A 22,048-nucleotide genomic window follows, 5' to 3' on the forward strand; every position below is an offset into this window, starting at 1 on the left:
GTAGAAAAGAAACGATTCGCCGCGGGGCGTGGAGGAACAATTGTTGAAAACCGAGCTGGTCTCGGTGCCTCGAGTGCGTCGTCCAGTCGCTAGCGGAGGTAGACGGCACGGAAGAAGAGAAAGATAAGAGGTTCTTTGGGCGAACGTCGGCCATCGAAGCGCAGCGCTTTGAGCGAAAAAGGTTCAAGAATCTGGTGAAAGAGATAGCGAGATACGTAGGAGATGTCAGTTTTGACAGATGATCCACACGACAGAAACGATGCGAGAGGATGCGAGGTTATCTCGTAGGCTGTAGAAATTAGTTAATGAAAATTGGTATGAAACCGCATTTTTTGTTTTAGCAAGCTATGATTCACGCTGACTGTTTTCGCCATTTCGTTCCAATTTGTTGTTCTCCACCACAGGATCTCCTAGTTAAGCAAAGCTTGTTGAATACGACACCGCCAAAGATCGTTTGGCACTGACGCCAGGGCACCCGTCGCCAGCGAAAGTACTGAAAATAAATTTTCGCCATAAGAACTACGCCGCTCGTGCTGAACAAGCCGTGAATCCGAACCGTAAAAGTGACAAAGATCATGGCAAACATCGACGACCAATGGCTAAAGGAGGACGGGTACCTGAACGTGGACACAGAATCCAGCTCCATTGTGTACCATCCGTTGCTCAATGTTATCCTCTTGATCGCGAGCAATGGCGAATTGAAGTTGTTGGATGTCAATTCCGGCGTTATACTGCAAACCTACCGAATATCAGGCAAGTGTGAGATTGTGAGATCAATTTTTTCATCCTGTTTTACGTTAATTCTTCCGTCGTTTTTTTTATGCCACTCCCCACAGATACCAGTGCAGTTCGCTGCCGTTACCTGCCGACACAAGACAAAATATTGATTTGGAATGGTCGCAACATTTCGATGCGAGGAGACTACAACGGGGTCTTGCTACTCGATACAATTCTGCAGGCACCGATCACGCAGACCGACGATCGTGTCCGGCTCGAGCTGCTCCTCTCTGAGGCGGTGTTGTTTTTGCAGTGTTTGCAGAACCTCGAACAGCACGGTTTGGAGAACATGAGTGACGTGACCAACGAGTTGATGCAGAAGATCTGCGAGACGCAGGCCCATTCCCGGCGCGGCATCAAGGCGCAAAAGTGGGAAACGGTGTGCTTAGAGCTCCCACACTCATCACTGCGGATGGTTGCCAGCGGGGTGGTGATGCAGTTGAAGCGGCTCGACCGTCACGTGCCGGCAATGGCAATCGCGTCCGCCATTAACGAACGGTTGACTGATCTGCTGGAAGGGGCACGGGTCAGCGCCAAGGCTACCAACAATGTGCAGCGATTTCAGATGTATTCGGAGGCGGCCCGTCGCCAAACGTTCGAAGAGTGGCCCCATATGGACTACAAATGGGTGCTGCCGGACCAGATGGCGCAAGCCGGCTTCTATCATCAGCCGGGTGAGAACGGTAACAAAGATCGGGCGATGTGCTTCACTTGTACCGTGTGTCTGGTATGCTGGGAGAAAACGGACGAACCGTGGAGTGAGCACGAACGCCATTCACCGGAGTGCCCGTTCGTGAAGGGTGAGTTCACGCAGAACGTACCACTCGCGGTAACGTACGCGACGAGCCCGGCCGTGGCCACGGAAGGCTTTGCTCTCGTGTCTGCCGGAGACCGTGGTACCGTTTTCTGCACGGGAAATCCGGCCGGCGACATTACGTTGTGGAACATCGAAAGGCAGTTGACGAAGGTGCACGAGTTGCAAGTGCGATTGCACCCGGACATACTTACTACGACCACCATTAGCCCGCAGGCGGCGATCAACGGTATTGAACTGACGGCGCTGGCCACTTACTTCGTCCGATCGCCTCTCGGAAGCGGTGCGTTGCTGCTCAGGCGGGCGTCGCTGTCGTTGAAACCCAAAATGCTCGGCACCAAGATTGTGGCGGCCGTGCGCGTCAATAGCACGGAACCGCTAGATGAGGAGGAGGCAGAGCAGGAGCTACCGAAAACGGATGAGAAGCCACACGAGCCGGAAACGACACTGCTGCTCATCGTGTACAACATCGAGGATCCGGTGGTGGACGATGAATCGGGTACCGTTTCTCCGACAGTGTGCCCAAAAACGTTCTTCGGTGTCGGTGGTTTGGTGGGCGGCGGCAATAATGTGAAGAAGTCGAACCTTACCACGATTCTGGAGAGTGTCGAAGACGAAAGGATGAAACACTCGACCGAGCGAATGATGCTGCAGGAATTGATACAGGCGGAACACGAAATTTTAAACAGTAAAAAGAAGCTTCACGCCGTTGCGGTAGGTGGCGGCGGCGAGAGTGGTGCAGCTGAATGTGATAGCGATAATGACAGCGTCATAATGGCACTTCCTTCCACCTCGCTGATGGATACTCTGGATGCTATCGCGGGATCAGCAACACCTGCCAACGGTACCTTTGCGGCAGCCGCAAAAGGCACGGCTGGGGGAGAAGGAGGCGCGGATAACGGAAGCGGCGACGGTGGGGGAGGCGGGGCGGACGAGCTTGGCATCTGCTGTGTGCCGTTGCAGTACATTGAGCTGCCCCCGGCATTTGTTGAGTCGCACGATCGATACTACATCTCGGACACGGTTCCGTCTAGCGACAATCGCTTCCTGTTGGTGGTGCTGAAGCTAAACGCGGACACTTGCTTCGAAGAGGGAGAAGAGGACCGGCCTGATTCCGTATCGCGCTGGCATGCAATCCTTTACCTTTACTTTCTCAACGAAGACGGACTGGTGCGTGGCGACGATCCGCTCGTAAAGTGCTTGGAGCGCGACCAGAGCCCGCTTGAGATCACGATGCTACCAAAGTGTGACGGCACGGGGCGCCATTTCGGTGGCCCGGAAACAGAGCAAGGCATCTTCGTGATGACGTGCGCCGACGGTAAGCTGCGCATCGTCTCGCTCAAAACTCTGTCGATCCTGTCGGAAGCATCCGTTAAGGACGATCAGTTTGTTTCGGCAACGTACTGCAAGAGCCTCGAGCGACTGTGTGGGTGCACCGTGAAAGGGTGTTTGCATTTCTACTCGTTCTACGATCTGGACGCCGATTCGAGTGACGAGCGAGATGAAGAGATTTTGGCTTCGATACCAGCAGCGACGGCCGGACGCGTTGGGGATGAGCTCAGTAGCGACCAGCACGTGACGGTGGGAGGAACATCCAAAGCGGGCGTCACTACGGTCGATGGTCGGGTAGCTGGCGCTGCAACGATGGCGGACTATGACAAGTCCACGACGGCCGGTGCGTCTTCGACAGGCTACTCATCATCAGGTGGAGCGTCTAATACGACGGCGGCGGCGGGCGATCATCAGCTCTCCTCTACTACGTATGGCGGTGGTGCCTGCTTGCAGTGGTTGCTGGCATTCCGCAAGGACGCGGGTGACATCGAGAACCTCAAGGTGCTGCACTCGTTGACGCTGTTTAGCGAAATGTTGACACCTTATTCGGCCGAAATGCCCGCTTGCTGGAGTGAGCTGGAACAAGCGCAAAAGCAGAGGCGCCACCCGCAGCACCTGCGCCCGGGAGATGACACGCATCTGACGAAAACCTGGCGACTGCACAACGACGCGTAAGTGTGTTGTTTTCTGCCCAAATGCCAAATGTCGCTTATATTTCATCGGCCTTTTTATTCTTCGACACAGGGCGACGTGGGATGAGCATCTAATAGAGCTGAACCTGCCCAAGTGTACCTCTCTCGGGCACATCGACTTCAAGTTTACACTTTACCAACCCTGTGCCAACTCGCCCGCCATACAGGTGACGCTGCTGAAACAAAAGTCAATGGGACTGTGCACGCGGCGCAAGACGCAATCCATCAATCGCGTGGACGAATCGATCAACTTCAACATCGGTGCCGGTGAGGGTAAAAGTAGGCGTCGTATAGAAGTTCGGCGACGAACGATGCTCTGTTTGACGAGAACTTACACCTATCCATGCTGGGCGCCGGGCTGGGATGTTCTGGTTTGACTGTTTCGCTTTCAGATTTCGTCGAGAACCCTGTGCTGAGCGAAGAGTATCTGCAGGCCCGGAATGCCGAAATCGTTGTCGGCCCGATCGAGCTCGCTTCGTGCATGGACCTGAGTGAGCAGGGTGGTTGCGTGACTCTCATCAGCCCGAAGCTTCTGAAATCGAAGGGCCGCAACTATCTGTTGCACATTAAGACGATGACCGATCTGTCGAAAGATGGGCAGAGCAAAACCCGAGGTAAGTATTGGGAGAGGGACAGACAACGTTCTGTGGGGTTAAAGTTATGTAGGCTGCTACTTACAAGAAGAAAAAAAACGTTTCGCATCATTAAGTTCCACCAGCGTGCCAACGAACGAACATCACACATTCGCTTCCGTCCAGTGTTCGTTCCGTAACAATTGTTATGACCTAAATAATGCTAATTACGCTTTGCCTTCAATGCTCAACCTTTCTTTTTGGAATAAACAAAAAATCGTAAAAAACTATCGCCCAACCCGGTGTGGCCACCGACGGTGGTGTGGTGTGGAACTTCACTACTTTGCGTCGGCCGCTCTGTGTTTGTCCGGGCGCTTCCCTGTCCGTCGTGCAGTCCCGGTGCGTAAGAAGGGTATTACAAGCATACTGCTAACGTCGTTCGCGAACATCTCCGCGCATAACGCACACGCCACCGGAGGCGGTGGTGTCGGCGGCGGCGGTGGTGGCAGCGGTGTTTGTAGTGGTACCGGTGCTGTGGGCAAGGATGGAAGTGTCTCGTTTTTCACCGACACTGCTGGCGGCTCGTCCGTCAATGGCAAGACACGTAAAAACGATTTCTATATAGGTAATGTTTGTTGGTTGCTTTTTGCATTCCGTTTTATGTTCCTTCCTTCTTTGGTTCGATTATTTCTCTCGTACGTAGTCCTGTAGCTCACAAACCATTTCGCGGTTATGGATGTAGGTTTTACGAGCTCCGGTGTATGTGAAGCCTCGGCTCGTTTATGGGAGGCCGTGGTGTGGTTTTATTTTACACTCTGATTAGTTTGAACGTTACAACCTTAATACACTTTAATCTAAACATTGAAATTTTTAGGATTACTACTCATTATTCGATTCTTCTCGCTTCGTTGGATCTTGCTTTGACATAATAATAGGCATGTTGAGGGCACCAATAGATTCGGATGGATTGCATTGCATTGCTGGAGTTCAATTGGCAACCTTGTCACCTTCCCCAAATGCGCTAGTGTGGTTTAAACTATTTGTTAATTTTCGGTTCTGTTACTATACCCTTTTGCGTATTCAAAGTTGCATTCTAATGTTGGGATGGGATTTGGTTACTTGATGGATATTACTTGATTTGTTCCTTGTCGTTTGAGTTTAAAATTTGTTAACATATCACTTTCACTATGCACAATAGACTACGACCCAACAGTCATGGTAATGGTTTGTCGTTATCCCATCGGTGTCTTTCGTTTTAGGATGTGATTGGTTGAACGAAATTTCCATCACCGTACGCGCCACAAGTCAGGTGCCGAAGCTCGAGAACGAACGCTTCCAGCGGCAAGCAATGATCGACTCGAACGCACTGCTAGAAAACCTTTTGAAGATGCTGAACCAACACCATGACCACCTGGAGAGTGCAAGCACGGCCAATGGCGACAATGCAGAGGGAATCGGCGAAGAGTCTACTGCGGACTCGATCCGGGCCGGTCCTCGGGTGGCGGGCGAAAACACTGTCATGATGCGGCAGCACTTGGCGCTGGACATTCTGATTTGGATCGTCACCATCCGCCTTATGCGCTATCGCTACCCGAAAAATCCATTCGCCAAGCGTGCCAATCCGACGGAGGTGCGCGATGTGGCATCGCCTGATTTGAACGTTCAACAAACGGAGTGTGTCCAGATTATCGAGCGATACCTCGAGCCAGCCATTCGACACTGCATAGTGTTAGCGAACCGTAGCATCGCTCACAAGTGTGTCAAATTTCTATCGCTAGCGTTGGAGTAAGTGCAGATGGCAGATTGCGCAGATTTTCGCAGAACAACAATTCACGTGTTTTTCCCTTTTGCTCTTCCCCAACAGTGGTGCCCAAAACATGGTCGATAAGAATGCATGCAACTCCTTCGAGCAGTCGTTGCATTTGGCCATCGAAGCGTGCCTACCAGAGGTAGTAAACTCCAATCACTCCGGTGCCCTGCGTTGGTTCGCGCTGCTAATTTCCGGTACCACCTCATCCGAGAATCATCGTTCAGTGGCGAACCGGTGCCTATGGTTGCTGAAAACGGTGGCTGAAGAGTTGCGCAACCGCAACAACCCTTTGGTTGCGCTGCTACGAACACGCTTCGGCCTTCACGGCGCTCCGTTTGATTCGGAAGTGTTCGACGCTCACCCGTTGGAGGCACGGTACGGTGCTGGCGCATGCGGAGGGGCTGCTTTCACAACGTTCAGCTGTGCCGCAGGGGCTGGTGCCGGTGGTGGAATCGGTGTGAACAGTGCCAGCAGCAACGGTCCGTGTCCTGGTGGAGGCGGATGCACTGCGAACAAGGGTACAGGCACTGGCGGTGGAACGGGGTCACTGTTGGCTGCCGGCGGTGGACCGTCGGCGATTGATTTGCGTCTGCTGTGCTTTGCCGATGGCGCGGAACTAAGGTGTTTACCAGATCAGCTGCGGAGCCGTGGCATCGGGACGCACTTTATGGGGTTGCTCGAGGTGCAACCATTGCATTACGCGTGCAGTGCCACATCGGATGCAACACGCGTGGAGAACATTGACGCCAACGGGCACACCATCACAACCACGGCTAATGCCACGAGTAGCGCCAACTCCACTACCATGAACGGATTTGGGGGTGGTGCTAGCAGTGGCAATGGCGGCACCGCTAGCAACAACGCCGTTTCTTCGTCAGCGGCGGCCAACATTTTGATCGATGAATATTCGCTGGAAAAGGTAGAGATCCCGCCCAATGGGGACTCGCCAGGCGGTTTCATCTACGTCACTAAGGGAGGTGGCGGCCAGCATGGCGGAACGGGAAGTGGAGTCGGTAGTCAGATCATCTTCTCTAGCCTTCCACCACCGCCCGCGTCGAACAGCTTGGGCAATGCGATGCCGAAAACGTTGAAAATTTTCCTCGGAGATGACGAGAAGGAAAACATTGACGACGATATGATGAATAACATGAAGAACGTGCTGGTTGATAAGATCTTTTACTCTGCGCTCAAGAAGCACAAAATGAAATCGGCCTCCAACACGGCATCGGCATCGTCGACAGTGCTTGTGACGAAGAATGCCCCGTTCATCGATGTCGGGGTGCTCGATGAGAAGCTACCGGAGCTGCAGTTCATATCGACGGTCGAGACTGCACCATCGTCGCCCGATCCGGCTGCCGGAATATCGATTAGCGAGATTATAGACCAGGACCTACTGGGAGCCAGTGGTGGTATCGGGATCGAAGGGGACGGCGATATGACTGTCAGTTCCGTGCCACACTCCACCGCATCTGGCGGTGCGCCTCGATCGAAGGTTGTTTCCTTTACGTCGGCCACTGCGTGCCATCATGTCGATACCTTAGAGCCTCACGCATCGTCCTCGTCCGCATCACTGTCATCGTCGTCGTCATCCGGCAACAAGATTAAAAAACAGTTCGAAGCTGTGGTAGAGGAGGAAAGCACCGCGACACCGACATCAGACACGCCGGCCAATGACGCCTCGCCTGCAGCGGCGGTTGCGTTGCCGTGGCATAAGCTCCTAAGTAGCCCCCCGAAACAGGTGATCGTCGTCGAGCGGATGCACTCGGGTGCGATACGGTACGTAACGCTCGATTTCGGAGCCCCGGTCATGCTGACGGACGTGATCATTCCGGCGTGTGCCGATCTGGCCTCACTTTCACTCGACATCTGGTGCTTTGAGGAGGAAGCGGACAGCGTGAGGCTAGCGGTTTCGCAGGATATTCAAGCTCGGACGCTAGTGTTGAGTGATCTGCAGCCGCCCCCGATATGTCGTTATCTGAAAATCACAATCACTGGCCGATACGGGATGTCGGCAACCCGTTGCCGCATACCGATGGGCTCGTTCTACGGGCACATTGTGATCTTGGAGCGTGAAGCGTATGCCGATCCGGTCATGAAGTGTCTGCAGGGTAAGAAAACGAATCTCGTGTGTCAACTGCAGATCCTGAAAGCGTTGTACGACGACGTTCACTGTCGCTATTGCTTGGCCAGCAATAAGTTGATGGATCTGCTGATACCGTACCTCAACAGCAATGCGTCGAATATCGCGCACATGCAAGCGTTTCTGAATCGCATCCGGGATAATGCTTCGTGCGGTCACCACGGAGACTCGTATGGGTGGAGTGGCGGTGCGTACGGTGCTGGAGGGGGAAGTAGTAGTTCACATGAGTATGCCAAGGTAACAGCGGCCTACGACGAGTGCATTGGTTTCCAGCATCAGCTGAATGTTATTCGCCGGGTGATCGATCGCATCCGTCCGTCGATCGGACCCGAGCACGAACCGCTGTTGGCACAGTTGTCGCTCCCAACGCAACCGGCACCACTGCAACTGCCCGGGTCGGACTTTAGCTCAATCTACACCGACAAGCTGCGCATCATAAGCGAGTGTCTGATCGAAGTGGTACTGCAACTCATCACGACCTACGGTAGCCAAACGTCAGCGGCAGGAGCAGGAGGTGGCACTCAACAACAGCAGCAACAGCAGAAGATCGATCAAGAAATGTGCAATTTGCTTTTCGACACGATGGTCATCGCTGGCGAGGCGCATCTCCAGCTTGCCACCTGCTCAATGCTGGTGCGAATGTGTTGCTTCGAGCCGTGGTGGGGTGACTTTTTGGCGGACAAATTTCTTACATTGTATTCCTCGCAAAATGATCGCATCTTTCCCCAGGATCGGTAAGTCTGTTTGCTTCTTTCTCACTAGTAACCACTAAAAAGAGTGCCTGGTTAATGTGGAATTTTGTCCATTCTTATTAGCGTGTTCCTTTTGCTCACCTATCTGGGTCGTCGAAGTATTGCCCTCGGGCGATGCCGAACAACTGTGATTGATGCGGTTCTCCGCAGTTTGGCGACACTACTGGCCCCGCTCGCTACGACGGGAGCCTCCGGGCTGAGCATCTGGTGCAATACCGACTTGAATCTGCTCGGCTGGATACTTCTGTTTCTGTCGGTCTGTTTAGATGATGGGTCAGAGGGTCGGAAGGATCAAAGCAATTTACGGTGGGACTTTATGTCCGGTGAAACCGATATGGTGAAGGCTCGTATGAACATCAACAACAGTGGGTTGCGCACGTTGACGCGTACGTTTAAGAAGCGGCTTCTGCAATCCAACAAGCAATACAATGCACTCTCTGGTAAGTGCTAGTTGAAACTTTGGCGGAAGTTGAAACATTCGTATGACTTTTGTCTTTTTCCCATTTGCAGTAAGTACCGCGTCAAAGTTGGAAATGGCTTTGAAGCAGCAGGAAAATCAGCTTAAGAAACTGACCGTCAGTATGAAGCAAAGTTTTGGCGATTACTTTAACGAAATCAGCAAAATGAAAGTGATCGAGGAGAAGCCGATCCCACCGCTACCCAGCACCAACGAACAACTATCGTCGTCATTCATCATGGCGCCAATCGTGACTTCCACTGCCAGTGGTGGATCTAGTGTTAACGTGTCGACGTCTACCGTCACCACCGGGGCAAGTGCTAGCGGCAGTAGTAGCAGTGCTCCGGCAGTGTCCAAGCGGACGGCAAAGTTTATCGATGTAGCTGCTGAGCGTTTGTCGAAAGAGTCATCGCACGACGTGGGCGCAATGGGTGGTAATGACGGAACTGGCAGCGATGGTGATACACCCTTCGATAGGGGGCTGAAAGCGATGAAAATCGGCAACATTATCGTGGTGATTCGCGGACTCATCGGGCTGCTCCTGAGCATGGACTTTACCTGCAATATGGATTTGTTTCTCATTACGTGCAAAATTATTGCTCGCCTTGTTATGGCTTGCAGGCCGTCAATGCAGCTTTCCAAGATCATTACCACCAACCAGTTGCTTCAGCTGGTTCGCATCGCGGTGTGGGAGAATCCGCATCAGCCGTGGGCCGTCCATGCCATTACCTGCCTGCTGCAGGATGTGCTGGAAGCTGACAAAAGCTTCAAGGATGAGGAAAATGATTCTTCCGAATCGTCGGGTGATGAGGCAATGAATGGTAATGGCACTGCATCAAATCCGCTCGCAGCCGGAGGAGCCTTTCTGCCTGCAATGCGGCCCCCGGTAGAGGTGCCGTCCTATAAGCAGCAACAGCAGCATCCACTAAGCACCTCGCACCATGTGACGGTAGACTTGAGCTACGCGGATGCGGTGAAGAATCAGCTACCGTCGGTGGTCGAGTGCGACGATCAGGAAATGGAGGAAATGGTCATCGACGACATACTGTCGACACGTGAAAAGCGTTTCCTTAAGCGGGACAGCAGTGCTTTCTCTTCGTCGGCCGGCAAACTGACTTTTACTAACAAGTGAGTAAACAGTTAATCGTGATTTTGTGAAATTACTGTGTTAATGTTTAATGAATGGATTTTATAGGACTGTATCGTCGGCCATGGATGCCCGACTGGAAATGGGGCTCGACACCAACGTGGAGATTGTGTTACGCAGACTTACGACGCGGGCGGCATTCAATTTGATCTCGAGCCACGTGGCCATGATGCATGAACCGAGCGGCCAGGCCACCAGTTCTCAACCCTTGGATTCGCTGCCGCCGTGGCCCGAGCCCATCGTGGAAGCTTGGTCGGGGCCGGAATATTTGCAAGGGTTTGAGACGAACGCCATGCTGACGGAGGTGTTTGACAAAATATTATCCGATCTGCCTCAGATTGATTCGTGGCTTAACCTGGAGAAGGTATTGCAGCTGTGGCTAACGTTGAACGGTGAAACACTGGAGCATTTGCCGGGTAGCAGTGGTGCTGGCCTGAATCCTTACTCTTTCCCGAAAATACCATTCGGCGATCGTGCTGTCCATGGGCTAATAAAAGCGCTGGCCACTCATCCGAGCGTCAAGCTGCGTGCCTGGTGCCTCGGGTTTCAGTGTCTGATATTGGCGTGCAAGCCGCACTTCGAGGCCGACTGTCTGGAAACCAACTCCACCAGCAGCGACAACCATTTCCGCCGGATGGGAAATCTAATCGTACGGGACGAGCTTTTCGAAACGATGCTGCTACGTTTCTTCAGCGGCGAAGATCTTCCCCTGGGGACGGTTGATTCTGGCAACAATCGCTATGTAAGTTCGGTGCTTTCCATTCCAAGCGGTTCGGCGGTGCTTTCAACTACCTTTCGCTCACGGCTCATTTAGGCTGGACCAACAGTTTGCAAGCTGCTCATGGAGCTGTTCATATGGTTGGAGGTGCGTTGCCACGTGAAGGACCAGTTGAAGCTAGCATTGATGAAGGTAACGCTCAACCTGGTACAGTTTAGTGGCGCCATTTTTAAGCAAAAAGGCCCAATCGACGCGCAAAGTCAATTGATCAAGGAGTTGCTCAACTTCACGTACGACAAGGAAGATCACGGCATGGCAGTAAGCTTCGTGGAGTGTGTCTGTAAGTAATACATAACTAAAGTTTAAATATTGCTTCTCATTTACATCAATAGACGAAAGATATTTAAACCGAAAAAAGTATGGTGATGAACATTGTTGTTGTTGGGCCATTTTACCCCACAATACACTCGCAACGTGTCCACGAGTTGGCCAACGTCAAAAGCATGAGCATTTTTTTAACAGAACCTCTTAATTATTCAGAGCCATATGTCTCTTGGTATGAAGAAGAACTTCGATAGCTATTGTTTGGGAGACAAAGTTAAAATAACGTTTCATTTTGTCAAACTGTATTGTTGGACAGAGCACATACATGAAAGATGTGAATAAGATTTTGAATTAGTTTTGTTTTCTCTTTACAGCCCACTTGGTATACGACAGCATCGTAAACGTGGACAAATTATACTGTCAGAAGGCCGTCGAGATGAACAACTCAAGCAGTATGTTCGGCGGTGGAATGCGCTTCGGCAATCTGTTTGCGTCCGTGCTCGGTACGGAGAATGGTCGGGCAGGGAAAACGGTTACCGATGGAACCCTGCTGGTCGATATGCTTAAACTTTCGTCGATGCTGGTGAACGTGAAAAATCAACGGCCTACCAGCAACAGCGAACCTACGCCACCGCCGCCGTCATCGTCAGGCGTCGATTCATCTTTTTACCAGGAAATGTACGAACTGTTCGAAACACCCTCGGCCGACGGTACAAGCAGTGGCAGTGTGGTAGGTTTCGACAACTTGAACACTTCCAGCGAGAGCCAAACGGATGAAATCAAAGCGGAACAGCAAAGCACCGGCGGTGGAGCTCCGACGAGTAGTCAGGCACCGCGGGTGCGCTGCTTTGCGGACACGGTTCTGCAGCACCAACCAACGATGACGCGGCTGTTGACTGCCCTCTCCCAATGTACGCACTCTTCCCTCACAATGCTGCTGTCATCGTCCGCGATCTATGGCGAAGGTGTTGGGAGCAGCGGCGCTGGTGGTGTTGGCGGCGCTGGCAAAAGTGGCCGAAATACTCTGCCAGAACTGTGTACCGTAGCTGATGCACTCTTCCAGCTACTACTGTACCTCAGTCGAACTGCATCGCAGCATGAGCTGGTGGTTAAACCGCTCTTCGAGTTCCTCAGCGAAGCCACGAGTGCCGTGCGGCACGCGATGCCCAAATTGCACCTCTACGAGCCATTCCTGTGGTACATTCTGAAAGTGCTCGAAACACCGGCCGCCGTGGCTGTATTCACTGATCTCGGCGGCATTCAGGTGCTGTGTGAAAGCTTGGTGTGGAGTAACCGGGCACTGATCAACACTCAGCCCAGCCTCGTATCGATGATCATGCAGCGCCTTTCAAAATCGTCGACTGGCCCCGGTGGTTCCGGATCAGGCTACTTTTCCATGGGCGGAGGTGGTGGTGGAGCCAGCGGAGTTGGTGGTTCAGGTAGCGGAAGTTCCTCGAAGAAAAGTGCCCCGATCGTACCGACTGCACGCAATGAGGAAGGTTTGATCAACTTTGCACCGTACTGTACGATCACGACCGACAACCAGTCGGCTCAGGCGGCCGACGTGCTCATCCAGACACCGATCGCGTCCCACCGACGTGCCCGCAATCCCGCCTGGAGCTATCTCTTTTATCCGAATGAACCGCACGTCGATCTTACGATCACCCTACCAACGGCTGTCCTGCTGAAGGAGGTGCAACTGCAGCCGCATCTTTCCACGCTTGCTTCCTGTCCGTCGGCCGTGGCAATTGAAATCACACGCGACAGCATTTTGGGGCCCATTCCGATTACGCAACCCATCTCGACCGTTGGCATGACGTGCATTCGGTTGCGCTTCGCTCAGCCTGAAATTGCAACAAGTGTGATCATACGGCTGTATCGACCTCGCGATGCGATGAACATTGGTCTGACGCAGATAGCAATCCTCGGAACTACCACCTTTGGCGAAGTACCGCTCGGTGGAGGAATGTCCAGTGCGGGCAGTAATGGTGCCGGCACCGGTGCTCTGGGTGTTTGGGACTATGGAGCACTGGGAACTGGTGGAGGTCTTAAACCATCTAACGATATGTTCGGTGGTGGCGCTGCTGCTGTCGCCGCCGCAGCGGCTGCAACATCCGGAGGTTTCGGTGGCTACGATGGTTTTGCGGCGGGAGGTGTGGACGATCGGCTTGGTGGAGGAGTACCAGCATCCCGCGCCAGTCTCGGATGGTTGCGCGTGCTGACGCAGTGCTTCAGCGTGACCATATACTACTGTGATCATCAGCTGGCAGGCCGAGTAATTGGCGCGGCGAGCGAGGTGGGGGGATTCATGGAAGCATGCTGTGCATTGCTGAACATTGCACCTAACAGTCCCAACGATACGCTGCAGAACCTGGAGACGGTGTTGCTGAAGCTCGGGCTCCACAGTCGCGAGTTCGGCCTGGCACTGATCAACAATCTACTGCGCCAGAGCATCCCTCAGACGTTCCAGCTGTGCAACGATTCGATCTCGGATTTGCTGTACCAGCTGTGCACGATCCAGAACGACTACACCGGTGACCGGTTGCAGGCTATGTTAGAGTGGATCCGTACGCTGTACGAGCGCTACCGGCAGAATGACGCGGTCAATAGGCGCCTCGCCCTGCATGCAACCAATCCCTACAGTGGTTTCATTCGCTGCCTGGCTGCGATTCTGTGGCAGGTTTATGCTACCGATCTGTTGCCGAACCTAAGCGACATGATTACGCGCGATCTGTTCGCGGTACTGTACGGCTGGGCTCGGGACCTCGATTACGATGGCCCACTGAAGCGAGCGATCGATGCGCTGCTTTGCTCCGTGTGCTGCGTACGTCCCGAGTTCTTCACGGTGTTGCTCCGGCGGCTCGGGGTATTGGTGCCAAACTTGTCCACCGATCTAACCGCCTCGATATCGGACGACCGGAAGGATGGCGAACGTCGAACGGATGACAGCAAGCAGGAGGAATCGGACACAAGCGAATGGTACAGCCACCTGGTGATCGAGAACATCGAGCGTCTCAATCTATCGCGTACGCAACTTTCAACAATCGCGATGGCGTGCCAGTCGCCGCTGGCCGTTCAGCAACTGATCGACTCCGGGCTGCCTAAGTTGTTGATATCCGTCGTCCTGGAGTTTTGTCGACGGGCGCGTGAAAGCGTTCAATCTCGACAACGTTGGTGCGGCGGAGGATCGTCAGCTCACGTGAGACCCGAGAAAGTGCAACGAAATTCGTCGGCGTCTGCCGCTACCACTCCGGACGGTTGTCTCACCGATGCCGACAAATGGGGCGAAGGAGAAGCAGCCGCAGGGACCGAAACGAAGGCTTCGACGGTGCAATCATATCCGATGGTTAACATTCAGAAGGTGACGGAAATTCTTGCCTTTTTCACGACCGTCTGCTCCGAAGGTCATATGCGCGATTGGTTGGGTAGTTACGAAGGTTCCAAGTTCTGGGAACCGCTGCTGATGCTGCTGTGCAACAGCCAAATGGCGAACGTTACCCGTACGATCACCACCCAGTCTTGTCTCGAGCTCGAGGAGTGCTTCATCAAGTTCCTATCGCGCGTAACAACGTGCCATCCGGCGAACCAGGAAATGTTCACGATCAGCCTGATAGCGGTGATACGCAAGTCGGATCCGAAAGCCAATCTGCCTGAAGAAGGAAGTGGCAGCACAGCTGATGCTACGCTTGAAGGTCCCAGCAGCAGCGCTTCGCCGAGTTCCAGCATTCTGCCGAGAAGCTGCATTTCTGGATTTACGCGCCGATTGGTGTTGCAAATTTTGCTGGAAAGTGAAAAAATTATGGTCGCCGTGCGGAGCGATTTGCCGCTGCAACAGAGCAAGGATATCGTTGGCCCGGGAGGAACGGGTGCCGCGGGCGGTGAAAGTCTTTACAATGCCATCAGTAACCACCCGTCCAAGCGCCCGAATGCACACCTGAAGCTTTTCCAGCTGAGTACGAACGCCAAATGTCAAGACATTTTGGATCACTGTGCGGCCACCGTCTATCAGCCACTGCTGACAACGGTAGTGCCACCGGCGGCAGTTCCAACAACGGTAGGAGGAAACGTTGCTGCTGGTGGCCCAGTGCCGGCCGCTTCGGTTAGTTCCTCGGCTGCTGGCGTTGCCAGTGAGCTGTCCATGCTTGCCGCTGGTGGTTCAGCTGCTGTGACGGCGCAACCGATAACTGCCGCCACTTCGAGCGGAGGTAGCAGTGGATCATCCGGAGGAGCGGCCGCTAGTGATGGTGCACGGCGGGATCTGTGGGAGCTGGGAATTGGACTTGAGTACCTCAGTGTGGCGGCTGGTGTGACGGCAAAGGATAAACGACTGAAAGAGGCGAAGAATCAGGCAGCGACCATGCGACGGAAGGATGTGATAACAATGTACAGTAAGTGTTGGGGTGTGGGAAGAGAAAAAAAAAAGAAAGAACCATATATCTCGAGGTATAGAAGAAACCGTTTGTCTTTAAAACATAAAACATTTATCTTCACACGTGCATTTTTGTTGCAGAGTTGAAAATGCACGACTCCAAGATATCGGCCCAGGATGGAATGTTCCTAACGCACACCTCCGTCCCGGAAGTGATCATCACAACCGACACAACTATTGCGCAGCTGTTGACCATGCTCAAATCGGCCGGAATATCCCTGTCGACACCCTGTATCAATTTGAATCTGGTAGGCAGCTTTTAACCGATTTACCGATGACCAATTCGTGATGACTCGTGTTATTTTCTATTCTATCCGCCTTAGATTGATACGAAAAATAAACCACCATCGACCGAAACATGCTGTGGTGATCCATCAGTGGCTTCGTCGTCCGCAGGTGGCGCGCCCACGGCTATGGTGCGTGCAACCGAATTCCTGCCGCAAGCGTCGCCACTGCAAATTTTCTCCAGCCGCGGCGGTTTGTCGCTGCTGGCACACTACCTGCCAACGGTTTATCCGGAGATGCCGAAAAGTAGCTCCCACTACGCAGACAAAGATCGCAGTCCGGCTGGTGGCGGTGGAGGCGCTATCGGTAGCGAGTGGGTGAAGCTCGAACAGATGGACGAAATCTACGAGGATCTGGATGACATCACGGCGGAATCGACCCCGAAAGCACAGTGCATCTCAGCCATTCCGCAACATTCGCTGGCGGCATTTGCGCTATTCCTGAAGCTTCCCGCTTACTCGGAGGTGCTGTTAACCGACACGGTCCGGGCCCAGTGCCTGCTCCGGCTGATCCTCGGTGTTACGGGTGACGGCGAGGGCAACGAAATCTACAGCTTGGCGTTGTCATCTTCGCTACCTACGCTCCCATTCGAGGTGTTCCGCCAGCTACTGGACAGCTCGCCGCTTACCACGGATGATGGGGTGCTTTTGCGCCGAATGGTGATCGAGGTTGGCGCGATCCATCTGGTGCTGAACTGTCTCAGTATTTTCACTCACCACAACAGCACCGGTGGCCGCGTCTCTGGCAGCGGGACTGCAGACAACGTAAGTACCGCTGATGATCTCAAATCTTGGCACTACCGTATATTGATGATGTTTTTGTATGCTTACGAAATGCCCCAGAGCCCTGTCACGGGACTTTGTGCAGAAGTCACCGCCGCTAACGGAGCGAACCAGGGAAAACCTGCTGCATCGGTTGCAGGTGGTAACGGCAACGAAGAACAGTTGAATTCCGACGACAAGGGTCACATGTACTGGGCGAAGGGAACCGGTTTCGGTACTGGTTCAACACAGCAATCATGGAACGTGGAACAAGCGTTGCTTCGTCAGAAAAGTGAAGAAGAACACGTTACAGTGCTTTTACAGGTAGGTAACAACAGTTAGTGAATTCCGCTTCGCACATCGTATTTCAATAACGTCCCTTGTTGATCTGACGCGCAGGTATTATCGAGCTACATCAATCCTGGCGACAAATATCCGACAAGCTTGGGCAGCGATGATCATCTGAACTTTAGGGACTGCAGCGAATCGTTGACAGAACTGCCACCGATATTCTTGGATCTTTTGCAACAAAGCTGTCTCATTCCAGCACTCAGCTACTACTTGCGTAATGATTCCGGTGAGCAGGCAGGGCTGGCAAAGGGCACACCCAGAAACGTATTGGAGTTCTCTATCATGTACTTGCATTTCAATTTTCTCTTTACAGTTCTCGACATAACGCGTCACATTCCGCTGTATCGTGCAATTTTGCAACTGCTGCGCGCCGTTTCACTATCCAGCCAGCTCGCGACGCTATTGGTGAACAAGAATGCGAACGAGAGCAAAATGTCTATCGCCGGACTGCTGTCGAACATGAAGGCTTGCGTCGATACGTACGCCAGTCGGCTAAAGTGAGTCTATCGATTTTGGAACTGACTCGCTTGAAGAGTCGCCCTTCATTAACTCGTCCTTTTCGCCATTCGTGTTTTAGAGTGAACAAAAAATCAAACCTTAAGGGGCAAACTCAAAAAATTATCGTCAGTCTGGATGACGGTGACGACGAGGGTTTGGCGCTACTGATACCGGACATACAGGATACATCTCTGTTGGTGCAGAACGCCACCAACACCGATACGGCCAGCGTGGTTGACGAAGAAGAAAAGCAGACGATTGCGAGGCCCCTCGCCAAATCGGTAGAGGAAAAGTACATGGAAATTATGAAGGCGTTACAGTTTGGTAAGAAAAAGGATGGTCTACCCATCGTTGTTCAATAGAAGAGACTTTAGCTCATTTGTGTTGACTCACTGTTTTGTTCACTGTTTCAGATACCTACGAGATGATTGCCGAATCGGAGAATGGTTACCGTTTCACGATATCGCACCATTTCGAAACGAACGTTCGGATGGCGGGAGATCGTGGCCACCCTGGCCGAGTGAAGCGGTTAGCTCAGGAAACCGTAACCCTGTCGACCAGCTTGCCCCTTTCGTACAGCAGCTCCGTGTTCGTACGGTGTGACACCGATCGGTTGGACATCATGAAGGTGCTGATTACAGGCCCTGCCGAAACACCGTACGCCAACGGGTGCTTCGAGTTTGACGTTTACTTCCCACCGGACTATCCTAACTCGCCGATGATGATCAACCTTGAGACTACCGGGCGCAATACGGTGCGCTTTAATCCGAACCTGTACAACGACGGCAAAGTATGCTTGTCGGTGCTGAACACTTGGCACGGTCGGCCGGAGGAAAAGTGGAACGCCCACACGTCCAGCTTCCTGCAGGTTCTGGTCTCGATCCAGAGCCTCATTTTGGTACCGGAACCGTACTTCAACGAGCCCGGCTTCGAGCGTAGCCGCGGTACGCCGACGGGAACGCACAGCAGCCGCGAGTACAACAGTAACATCTACCAAGCGAGCGTACGGTTCGCGATGCTCGAGCAGCTGCGCCATCCGTGTCCGGCCTTCCGGGACGTCATTCACACGCACTTCTGGTTGAAACGAAACGAAATATGCGTCCAAATTGAGGAGTGGATTGCCGAGCTTAGTAATACGTTACAAAACGAGCGCACCGGTCGTGCGATATCGTTCAACGTGATGGTATTGCGTCGTCAGTATCGACAGTTACGCGAGGAGCTTGCCAAACTCACGCCACCGGAAGGACTGGAGGACGCGGATTATCCATTCCGTGCGGGAAACACAAGTTACACAACACCACCGGCAACACCGGCATCCGGGGGAGGTGTAGTGACTTCCACAAACGCTGTGTCGACGATGGTAGCGACTACCGCTTCGATTCTCAGCAGCAGCGCATACGGCGGACCGGTGCCAGCTTCATTCCCTCCGTGCATCTCCTCTTCGTCGTCCACGTCCTCGGACGGGCATTCGTCGACGTCATCGTCGTCCTCATCGTCCTCGTCGTCTTCGTCGTCGTCTTCGGCGTCTTCGTCTGCTTCCCACACCGCAAGCGCCTCAACCCACATACCACCAGCCGCCGATGGTGCGAACGAGAACAGCGCAGGAACGGAAGATTCTTCCAACGAGACAAACTCGTTTGCTGACCCCAGCACCGTGACAGTGCTGCGTGGTGGCAGTGATGTTGATTTTCCCAACGAAATGCTCGAGGATGCCATCGCAGTAGCCGTTGCAGCAGACCTTTGTGTTCATTCCAAGGATGCGGAGACCGAGCTGGGAACCGTCGCGACAGCTACAGCGATTTCAGGGGGGGCTGACTGTAGCGAGTCGTCCAGTGCCAGCAGCAGCGTCGTGTCCGGCGTGTCTGGATCGGGCGACAGCAGTGAGTCGACTGCCGTCACCGGTGGACTGTCCGAGGAAACAAACGGCTCCAATCTACTGGCGGCCGGTACGGGGGACGACATTAGTAGCATTGCCAGTGCCCATGAAAAACCAACCATTGGTAGCAGTGTGCACGAGTCACTAGACGACGATGGAGACCTATCGCTCGATGAGATGGCGGTCTAGGGTGGTAAGTAGTGCAGACTACTACTACTACTATGGTGGTAGTAAATTCCATTTTCCATTTCAAGTTATTGTTCATTCTGTCCTCTAACTAGCAAAATAGTTGACAGAAGGATGCAGGAAGTGAGTGCAGTGAAACGTGAGCATTAAAATGGATTCATCATTGTTCCAAACCCGTCAAGATTAGCCGTTAGCAACCGCGAAAACGAAAATACTTCCATCCCTCGTGTCTAGCTTCTTTTACCTATTTATCCCTGCGCCGGGTAGTAACCGACAGTGCAGTGTGCCACATTGTGATATCAGTTTTGGATTGATGTTTTGCTCGGTGAGATTGGAGTAAGGTTCCATACATCCACCCTCGGAGTGCATGGACATAATGCTAGGAAACAAAAACAAAATTATTCTGGACCATGTCAAAGCCATACGGAAGAACGAAACACGAGCACAAGCCTACTGGAATGTGAAGCGTTTGTATCGCGGTACGAAAATTCCATTGATCTTTTACGTTAAGTTAGCACCAGCGACAGGGATAAAGATCAAGAGAGAACGAAAGGAAGAGAAGGAAAAGACAGGAAAATAGAACGAATGAGCAAAGTAGACGCAACATACGATACGTCATTAGTTAATACCTCCGTCTAATTTGTTTTAAGAACAACAACGTTCAATACACTTTAGCTTAAGTTACGTTTGCGACGATCAGTGTTTGCTTTGTTTTCTTATCTTAATTTCCATCTTAGTATTCGCCTGGATCGATAAACTTGAAATGATTAACTTATCTCCGTTTCGTGACGAAAAGACAGAAGAAATTTTCTTGTTTTAGATTACCAGGTGACAGAAGATTTGTTCTGTTCTTGAGGCAATAAGACGAAGCAGTATTGCCTACGTGAAATGATATGAAAATCATTTTTCGTGATCTTCAGGCTATCGAAAATTTAAGCATAGATTTTTTTTAACACTGCTATGACTGTTCTTATGCTGTAATTGTCGCACATGCATACTGTCTACCGTTCGGGAGTTGGTTCTTGCTTATCACATGTTTCCTTCGCCACCCCATTCAGTCAACGCGGAATCCTGTGGTATTCTGAGACTGGTTGACCGTTTCAATGGGAAGATTAGGTAGCACGAGTTCTTCAGGGAATAGTGAGATCGGAAAGAAAGACTATAAACTTCTACGAGCATGCGGAGCAGTATACAAATTATAATCGTGCCTGCTCTCCATCAAGTGAGACCGGTGGATTGCCCGGTATTTGGGCCCAAGGTTGGTCTATCACTCGGAACTAATCAATGCAACCTATGGCGACGACGCTCACTCGCGAACGTAAATAAATTATATGATGTGTAGGTACTTGAAAAACGAAAGATAAATACAAAAAAAAATCAAGCAAGGAAAACTAATAAATGTAATAAAAATAAAATCGCCTTCCTTGTACGAGTTTGGTCAATTGCAGTGGTCCCTATCTCCATCGTATTCGCCTACGCTCCAAAAAATACGTCCGAAAAACGTATCTGCGCTTGTAAGCTAACAAGCACTAAAGCGTGTCGGTTGACACGGTCATTACTATTGGTTTTACGTGGCCAGTCAACGCCATGGTGATGTCGGTAGACGAAGTGGGGCGAACTTTGGAATTTGCGGTTACCATCAGCCAGCCTAAGCAAATGTCGAAACAGTGGTTTAGTAAAAGACGTTATTAAAAGAAACCCGTGTTGCACCGTTTGGTAGGTCTTTATGATAAACGAAGATATGGTTATACGTTTGTTTGATTAAGGATCAACTCGGATGGTTAACATAACAACGGCGGTCAGCACACTTTAGCGTAAAACGAACTGTGTACAATGTTACCCTTCTTCGAACAGCTGAAAACACTTCGGGACACCCGTCGTTGCACGGGAGCAAACAGTTTCCCTGAAAACCGCACCGTTTCGAATCTATTTTCACTTTCAATGTCAAGTACGCAGACATAATTCGGAATAATCTGCTTTTGATTCGAGACGCGAAGATGAAAATCTAAGCGATTCGATGGAAAACTTTTGTCAGTGTACGCTGGTGCCGTAGCAAACAACATCGGTCCCTTTACCGACGTTGTGATGGCGATCACGTATAAGTCTAGTCCCATAGTTCGATAGGTG

At 52.1% G+C, this 22,048-nt stretch overlaps 1 protein-coding gene across 1 annotated transcript; it reads left to right on the forward strand.

Moving 5' to 3' along the window:
• The first annotated feature begins 575 nt into the window (after positions 1-575).
• LOC128270094 (baculoviral IAP repeat-containing protein 6) lies at positions 576-21,291 on the forward strand. The gene is given in 23 exon segments (XM_053007500.1): positions 576-753; positions 837-3,594; positions 3,668-3,882; positions 4,008-4,229; positions 4,582-4,651; positions 4,653-4,673; positions 4,709-4,812; positions 5,447-5,972; positions 6,052-8,871; positions 8,953-9,329; positions 9,400-10,474; positions 10,542-11,235; positions 11,308-11,551; positions 11,910-15,621; positions 15,736-15,923; positions 16,046-16,212; positions 16,288-17,013; positions 17,092-17,334; positions 17,410-17,587; positions 17,675-17,858; positions 17,939-18,183; positions 18,273-19,928; positions 20,017-21,291. Coding segments are annotated over 22 exon segments (16,599 nt in total). The 3' UTR covers positions 19,925-19,928; positions 20,017-21,291.
• The last annotated feature ends 757 nt before the right edge of the window (positions 21,292-22,048 follow it).

The sequence above is a fragment of the Anopheles cruzii genome, chromosome 3 (genome assembly GCF_943734635.1).
Source record: "Anopheles cruzii chromosome 3, idAnoCruzAS_RS32_06, whole genome shotgun sequence".
NCBI lineage: Eukaryota > Metazoa > Arthropoda > Insecta > Diptera > Culicidae > Anopheles > Anopheles cruzii.